Source organism: Cyprinodon variegatus, unplaced genomic scaffold, assembly GCF_000732505.1.
Source record: "Cyprinodon variegatus isolate N-32 unplaced genomic scaffold, C_variegatus-1.0 Scaffold1176, whole genome shotgun sequence".
Taxonomy (NCBI): Eukaryota; Metazoa; Chordata; class Actinopteri; order Cyprinodontiformes; family Cyprinodontidae; genus Cyprinodon; species Cyprinodon variegatus.
Window position 1 is genome coordinate 65,770 of NW_015151629.1, and position 8,688 is coordinate 74,457.

The 8,688-nt window shown below is 41.3% G+C and overlaps 1 protein-coding gene across 1 annotated transcript; it reads left to right on the plus strand.

The window, feature by feature from the left end:
• Nucleotides 1-1,024: 1,024 nt before the first annotated feature.
• Nucleotides 1,025-5,542, plus strand: LOC107101947 (heat shock 70 kDa protein 12A-like). Its single transcript, XM_015401043.1, has 4 exons — nucleotides 1,025-1,267; nucleotides 1,823-1,982; nucleotides 4,393-4,536; nucleotides 4,731-5,542. Exons 1-4 carry the CDS (start codon nucleotides 1,025-1,027, stop codon nucleotides 5,360-5,362), a joined length of 1,179 nt encoding a protein of 392 aa, XP_015256529.1. The 3' UTR covers nucleotides 5,363-5,542.
• The last annotated feature ends 3,146 nt before the right edge of the window (nucleotides 5,543-8,688 follow it).

An 8,688-nucleotide genomic window follows, 5' to 3' on the forward strand; every position in this document is an offset into this window, starting at 1 on the left:
TTCAGTGATTCATTAAATCAGGACTGAGTCCTGGATCAGAACAGAACCAGGAACCACTGTTTACCTTCAAACTGTGGGACTATTGTTGGTTACTCGAGTGTTCTGGAATGTTCTGCCTCTTCATTTAAGGGTAGCTCAGAGTAGAAACTTTATAATCTCTGCTGCAGACCCACTTCTTTGCTCTGTGTGTCTCTTACATGTTTATAAAACTTTGGAAAACCCCAAACTTCCTTTGCAAAAGAGTGTTATAAATAAACCAAATGCTAGAGCATCTGCAAAGATTTACTGATGAATTTTAAACAAAAGAAAAATGAATATGGATTCAAGCAGTATTTAGTTTTCAAACCTTTAAACCAGTTTCTTTTAATGCATCATTCAGATCACAAAGTCTAAAGAAAAAGTTTCTGTTTGGACTGACTGTCTACAGCAGTGTACCATCAGTAGATCTGACAAACTGACCTGTTTGGACCCAAACTAACCAGTTGAAACCTATTCACAGGACTGGTCGAGGACAATCAAAGACCACAACAACAAGTCAATGACGATCATGAAGGTTGTTACAGAGGTTCTGAGATTCATGAAGGATGACGCCCTGAAAACCATCAAAGTTCATCCAGAAGGTGGAGAGCTCAGAGCCTCTGACATCACCTGGGTGGTGTGTATTACTGGCAACTGGGATTATAGGACAAAACGTTTCCTGAGGGACGCTGCAATTCAGGTAATATTATGGTTCTAATGAGGCTGCTAAGATGTCACTGCAAAAAATTAGAAAGGCAGGCAGTTTTCTTGAAATACGTATTGTGCATTATATGTAATTGTCATGGCTCAGAACGGAGGATACAGTACTCGAGGCAGACAGACAGACTGATTATTCAAAAAGCATTTATAAAAAAAAAAAACAACTGGAGAAACAGCAGCTATGGAGTTTATCGCAGGAACCTCTGTAGAAAGGCTATTGACCACGTAAATCTGACGGAGGAAGATTATGAATGTGAGTCACTAACCTGGTTTTCAAGTTAAGTCCATGCCAAGAGAACGAGGGAGGATCCAGCCGGTGGGCTGCCAACAATATGAGGTGGACACTGCCCAGGGTGTCCCAGATGCTGTAGCCCCGGAGGACAGAGAACAATTAGAACGAAGGCAGAAAAATCCAAAGAGCAAAGCCAAAGCCAGGGTCAAGGACATACTTAGGCTTAACAACCAGGAGATCAGAGGTCCGAAGAGCTTCCAGAGGGAAATCCACAATGGTGACAGAAAACAGTTCCAAGTTAAGTAAACAGGCAGAATCCAACAGAAGTCCAAATACAGGTCAGGTAAACAGACCAGATGAACACGCAGGTCAATGGTTGAGAGGAAGAACAGGTCAGGATGAGGTAATCAAAAACACTGAGGTAACGCTGAATCATTCTCACCTCTGGCTCAAGAGAATAATCTTGTCTGATTACTGAAAGCAGGCAGGTAAAAACAGATCAAACAGGAACAGAAATCCTCAGTAGTTTAGAGGCAGAACAGGAAATCAGAAACCCTAAGGTAACGATGGCACACTCACCATCAGTATGAGAGAATAATATCTGGCCTGATGACTGGTTAGAGAGCCGGTTAAATAGAAGCAGGTGGATCAGATGAACGGTAGCGGGAAAACGGGCGGAGCCATGAGGAGAATGAAATGAGTAATCCAGCCAGTCATCAGCGCCAACATCATGACACTAATAAACTTAATTTAAGTAAAAATGCTACTTTCACATGTCATTTAATTTACTTTCTACAATTTTTAAGGCCTTCAATTATTTTTACCAAATCTGACTTTGTATTTCTCTTCCAGGCTGGTCTAGTAGCGGCGGACGATACAGGCAAAGTGATGTTTATTAATGAAGCAGAAGCAGCTCTGGCCTGGTGTTTGAACCATCCATCTGATGACTTGATAGCCCAGAACTCACCAGCTCGACCCCCAGGACCAACTGACGCTGGAACCAGCTGTTCTGGTACTTTGTGTATCTATTATATAATCACCATATAACAACTTTGGTGGTCTCATATATAGAGCTGTTGACACACAGAAAGGGGCTGAAACTTGCATTGGCCGGCTTCCACGTAAAGGTTGTTATCTATAAAAACCAAGCTTTTTGTGAAAATGTGCGGTCCCCCACTCTAAACTATCCCTACAGTATACTAATCATTGAGTGACAGATGGTGATATTTATGAGCTAAATCATGTGATGGTTCTAGATGTTTCTATTGCATCCCTGGCCACCAAGAGCTGCTGCTCGCTTGCCATGTTTCCTGCACAGATCCATCCGCGTTGATACAAAGTTTCTTAGTCTACGCAGAGGTGCCCAAAATGATGTAAACACACACCTCACAGACAGGTCAAGCATAAACCAAGCTTTCTGCTCTCTTGGCCGTTGTTTTAATTACACCTGTGACGCTGGTAGAGCTGTTTTATTTTTCTATTTAGAGCCTACAAGTAGGCTAAACTACTGTAGAAACTCCTGACGTGACCAGAGTCCAACCATAAACCTCGAGACACACCGATTCCAAATTTGTGGTTGATCTGCCAAAAGAACTTGTCCTTAGAGGTGGTGGCGTTTAGCACTCATTGAGAGTCATTGGGGATGATTTCCTGCAGGGGGCAACGTAGCTCCGACTGAGGTAGAGCCCAGGTCTATTTTGGTCGGACTACGCAGCAATTCAGCAGCAATTTCATGGGTCTGACATTAAGAGAGACGTGGTTACAAAGTAAAACACATCCGCTTTAGGGGAAAATACGAAATAAAAATTAATCTTAAAGGGAAAGGGTCAGTATCTAGTTGTGCATCACGTTTATAGTAAGCAGGACAGACTGGAGACAAAAACAATGAATGAAACATTAAAATAGAAAACGTTCCCCATGATAGGAGTTCAGGAGGACAGAAAACGGATAAATTACTGATCCTTTTGAGCCTCACAGAAACCAAAATAAGGAGTAGCAGACAGAGCAGATCAGAGCAGCGTATCTCTCTCACCTCTTTATGGAAAAAAGAAAGAAAAACTTGGATAAACTTCCCAGATCTCTCTGAGTATCACCTCTCTGCCTCAGTCACCATGGAAACCGTCCCACGCCGTTTATTGCTGCATTTTTCTTTTCTTAAGACGTAGATAATGTTTTTAACAGATTATCATTCTCTATTTGTTCTGTCTCTAGATGCTGAACGAAATCGTTAAGTAGAGCTTTGCTTTATAGAATGAGCCAGTGTTTTTTTTTTATAACTTTTCATATTCTGTCAGATGTGGGAAATTATTATTTTCATCTGCGCTGATCTGCTCATCCTGCCTAGTCAGAGCCTTTCTATACGCAGTCAGTGTGACATAGAAAAAAATAGGATCAGAGATTAAAAGTCGCACACAGCTGGCGTGTTCAGGCCTTAAGGTCAATTAACTCAGAAAACACTTGAGTTGGGTTTGAGCGGTTTCCACATTCAGTGAAAAAGAAGGGTAAGTCATTTTTCTTCTTGAAATTAGTTTTGTTTTTAGCGGCTAACAATTTGCCCAATGCAATAACATAATGATTAAAATGTAATACAATTCTCATTAATTTTATATTATAATTCTAATTGGCAGAGGGCTGCCACTATGCTGTGCAGTTGGGGGTTAAAGGTCTCACTCAGGGAGCCAGAATGGAGCCTGTGGGGATTGAACCGGGTACCTGCAACCTTCTCAGAGGACAAGCGCACTGCCCTAACTACCAGGACACACACTTATTATGCTAAATGCAAAATATGAATTTTAGGACAAATACACTCATTTTTAGGTCACTTTTTGCAGTCTGAACTTTCCTTCTGCTATATATTAGCAGAATTTCAACATTTTAACGTTTTAGATTTGACTCCTTCATAATGAAGTTTGTGGAAAATGTTAATTTCTTCAGATGTGTCTTGTAACTCAGCTCAACCCCTGACCCAGAATGTAAAATGACATTAGTCCTAAATCCTGGTGGATGAGGTATTGATCAGCCAGATTCAATCAATTTACCCTGAAGGTGGTGGATCAGTAGATTGTCTAGATAACATTTAGCTTCATACAGTCGATGTTCAGCTGTTCTATTAGCAACCCATCAATGAGAAACGAAGCCTGATTGGATAAATGATGACCTAGAAATCTGTGTTCATTTGGACACGCCCTGTTTGGTTACACGGGCCTGTCTGATCAGACCTGACATCACTTCCTGTGTCCCTGCATCCAGACACCATCAGTATATCAGTCAGAGACGCATGGCTCCGACAGAAAAGATGATCTATTTTTATTGTTTTGGTTGACTGAGGGAGCTGCATCCTGTGGAGGCAGAAGCACTGATGAGGAAACCGACCCAATGGGCCAGAAAGCAGAACCATTGAACCTGTTTCTGTGTTTCTACAGATCCACCAGGTCAGGTAGCAGTTCACTTTGATGCAGAAGAAACCATAGTCCTGATGGAGACCCAAACAGGCGACGGAAACCAGCGACGGAATCCAGCGACGGAAACCAGCGACGGAAAGCGGTACATTGTTGTGAACTGTGGAGGTAACTATTCACTACAGTTCTTGAATGTTTATTAGTTTATTAGAGACGAGTTTGAAAAATCTTTGTGTTCAAACATCAAGAGAACCAAGAAATGTTTGTTGATGGAACTTTGGGATGAATTTTGCTGAATAAGAGTTTAATGAACAATAAGCTGTTTTCTGACTTTTATTCTTTTTTTATTTTTTATTTTAAAGAAACTATCGAATTCAATGTCTATGGATTCCTGGATGGAAGAGCTGTGGGGAAGATGTATGAAATATTTAATGATAACCTGGGAGGAAGATCTGTGGACATAAAGTTCTTTACATTCCTCTGGATGATATTCCAAGAACTCTGGAAAGAATATGAGGAAAACTTCCCCAATGAGGTTCAGGAAATGATGATTAATTTTCTCCGTGTCAAACATCTGGATGAAGAAGTTTGGATCCGCTGCCCAGAGAACCTGAAAGAGCAGGCTGCGAAAAAGAAAGACATTGAGAGGTTCTTTGATTCAGTGGAAGGAGCTTCCTGGGATAATAGAGGCATCAGGATCTCCAGAGAAATACTGAGGTCTCTCTATAGGGAGATTCAGGTGGGATTGCCTGCGTATATCAACCATATGTTAGGCAAAGATTTCAACATTGGTTCAATTGTGTTAGTGGGGGGCTTAGCTCAGAGCCAGATTCTACGTCAGAGCATCACTGAAGAGTTTGGATCTGACTATAAAGTCCTGTGTCCTCTTAGACCCCAGGAAGTCATCCTGAAAGGAGCTGTAGAGCTGGCAATTAACCCAAAGTTGGTTTCTTTTCCAAAAAAAGCTGCAGGCCGCTTCAAATGTTTTTCATGACGTTTCAATCTTGTTCTCTCTCTGGGATCAGTCTGTCAGGAAGATGTTTTATCAGTTCTTCTAAGCTCTTTTTCTCTTTTTGTTCCTGCTGGTTCTTCTGTTCCTTCAGCTTCGCTCTATGTTCCTCATCTCCATCTCTGGATATCTTTGGTTTTATGTCCTTTATCTAAATAATTTTCTTTTTAATGAAACAAATCTTTCTCCGTCTTCCCTCCATTTGGATCCAAACAGTCCCCATTGTTACAGTCAGCAGGGAGGGGGACTGAACCCCAGCACTTAAGGAAGGGGAAGATCTATAACTAAATGATCATTTTCTGCTAGAAACAAAACCAAGAAATCATTTCCACTGATATGAATTTTTTCACTGAATTTTACAATAAATGGTTTTATTTTGCTTTAACTCAGTCTCCTGCCTCCTTTCTGTGTTTTAAGGTTTCAATTCTCCTGATTTCTTCTTAAAGCAGGTTTCCGTGGGTCATTAAAAATCATTAAGTCATTTTTTAATTAAGACCTTAATTGGCGTTAAAATTCATTAAATGTAATTGTGGCATTTAAAATGCCTTAATTAAAAGAAAAAAACCTTTATATAAGGAATTTTGTCGGATATATTATATGAGATATAACAGAAGTGGCTGGAAAACGAGGAATTCTGGACATGGCTGCTGCCTGTCAACTGTAAAGATGAAGAAGAATTATGCCATGTTTTATGTAATGATCTCAGAATGTTGGACCCAGAATTCAAGGCGAGACAGGCAGTGGGAAAGTTCAAAGCGTTTATTAAACACAACAGGTGCGCCAGACTGCTCGTCTGCTGCGGACTGATCTCTGCAGGGATAGGAGAATACAGGTCAGTAACTGGATGTGGAGCTGAATGCGACTTGGAGCTAGTCACTGACCTGATTCAAAGTTCAGTCCGTTCGCGGAGGTTTGACCGCTGTTGCTTGGGCGACGCCCCCAGAGAACCTAGAGAGCGAGCAGCAGACGCCGAGCAGCAACAGAGTCCAGAAGGGAAATCCAAGGCCGAAGTCAGGAGACAGTTCCAGGTTCAGAAGCCGTTAGAATCCAGGATCAGACAGGACAAACAGAGCAGACAGGGGGAAGGCAAAAACTCGAGATCCACAGGGCAGAAAACTGGTCATAATCAGGAAAACAGACAGACTAAAGATTGCTCGGAAACGTCTCACAAAAAACACGCGAATAACCTGGCACTGATGGGAGGCAAACACACAACTTAAATAGTAGAGGAACCAGGTGGAAATGATCGGCGATAATCAGCCGCAGAACCAATTAGGCAGGGGAGCAAGGAGCAAAGAAAAAAACCAAACCATCAGCGGTAAGATCATGACAGTTTTATACACACACATATATATATATATATATATATATATATATATATATATATATCATATCATTTATGATATATAAATGAGGCAACTCCTTCAAGCTATTTAAATTTTCACATCCCCAGAAGTTCTGGGCGAGGAGGAGGAGTAGCAACAATCTTCCAGTCTGACTTACTGATTACTCCCAAAACAGTTAATACCTACAACTCTTTGAACATTTAACCCTTAATTTCCCTGATCCAAATTTCAGGGCAGGAAAACCTCNATAAAAATAAACTGAATTGAATTTAATTGAATAAACTGTTCAAGCACTTCGTCTAGTGCCAGCAGGAGAGCTTCAGGAACATGTGTGTCCTTGAATGGACTAGTGGCTTTCTTGAAGACAAATTAACAGTGCTTGACCTCAGAAAACAGATTTTGGGGATGATTTCAGATGGAATAGTGCCCTAAAACCTGCTGACTTGCTCGATTCTCATTCCAAGCTGCAACACCAGTTTGTCCTTCGTGTCCTCCATGTGAGCGGGCCCTGGATTTTGGTCTCCAAGTTACTATGGCACCTGTAAGGGGATCCATATGCATTGAGTCAAGATACAGCTGTAAGAAGTTGGGCTTCCCTTCAGCACACAGCACATCGATAAATATGGGATGGACATTGATGGGATGATACAACTCAGTTTGGAGGTTTGTTACCTCACGCATGCCCAGGATTGTGTACAGCGCTCCTGGAGTTCCAACAAGGTCTTTCAAGTTATGCCAGGAGAACAAAGTGTTGATCTCTGGGTCTTTAGCAGTGATTATGCATGCTGCATGCACTGAAAGACTTTTTATATTGAAGGGGTCCACACTGTCTATAAGGTCAAGGGTGTCCTCACCTTTTTTACTAAACATGGTCAGGAAAAGGCCAGGTTTTATGACATAGCTACCCCTCACTGTATCAATAGCCTTGTCCAGGAGGGACATTGTGTCCTTTAAAAAGAGGTGGTAGGAACTCTTCAGGAGTTTATTAAACTGGTAGATTATTTTCTTTGGGTATGTGAAACAATATTGGAACATGAAAACACAGATTCACCTTCACAAATTTGGTGAACCAGAATTTCTTTTTTCATCATCTGCTGCTCCCCTCATCGCCAACGAGAGGCTCTCGTCATCAAGAAATGGAATCTGTTCTGCAAAGCATTCTTCTCTGGGTCAGCACTGCATCTTTCTTTTTAGACCTGATAATCTCAAGAGGTCGAGAAATTTTTACCTCCTCAAGTTTGTAGCCGTTTTCATCTCTGTTGAACTGAACCTCTCCATCTTTGTCCGGCGCTTTGCCATAACCAGTTTTTTTTTTTTTTATTGAAATTTTTATTTGGAAAGGCAGGTTACAATTACTTTGTGCATTCAAGCTTCCACCATAGTAGAAATATGGAAAAGAACAGGACAGCACAACAGTATTTGCATGTGATAAGACAAGTTTAGATCACAGAAATTAATGGTTTTACATAGTTTGTCCACTTAGACCAGATCCTGAAAAATTATTCCCTACGTCCTTGGACAGAAAAAGTTAGCTTCTCCAGGATGTAAATGTCCTGCACTATGCTAAACCAGTCCTCACTATGTTAAACCAGTCCTGCACTATGCTAAATCAGTCCTCACTATGTTGAACCAGTCCTCACTATGCTGAACCAGTCCTCACTATGCTAAACCAGTCCTCACTATGTTGAACCAGTCCTGCACTATGCTAAACCAGTCCTCACTATGTTTAACCAGTCCTCACTATGCTAAACCAGTCCTCACTATGTTGAACCAGTCCTGCACTATGCTAAACCAGTCCTCACTATGTTAAACCAGTCCTCACTATGCTAAACCAGTCCTCACTATGTTTAACCAGTCCTCACTATGCTAAACCAGTCCTCACTATGTTTAACCAGTCCTCACTATGCTAAACCAGTCCTCACTATGTTTAACCAGTCCTCACTATGCTAAACCAGTCCTCACTAT

Excerpts from the sequence above, each read along its gene's own strand:
- LOC107101947 (XM_015401043.1), top strand. The coding sequence starts at position 1,025 with ATGCCAAGAGAACGAGGGAGGATCCAGCCGGTGGGCTGCCAACAATAT. Across the intron at positions 1,983-4,392 it reads CGCTGGAACCAGCTGTTCTG|ATCCACCAGGTCAGGTAGCA; the intron begins GTACTTTGTGTA and ends GTGTTTCTACAG. Across the intron at positions 4,537-4,730 it reads CATTGTTGTGAACTGTGGAG|AAACTATCGAATTCAATGTC; the intron begins GTAACTATTCAC and ends TTTATTTTAAAG.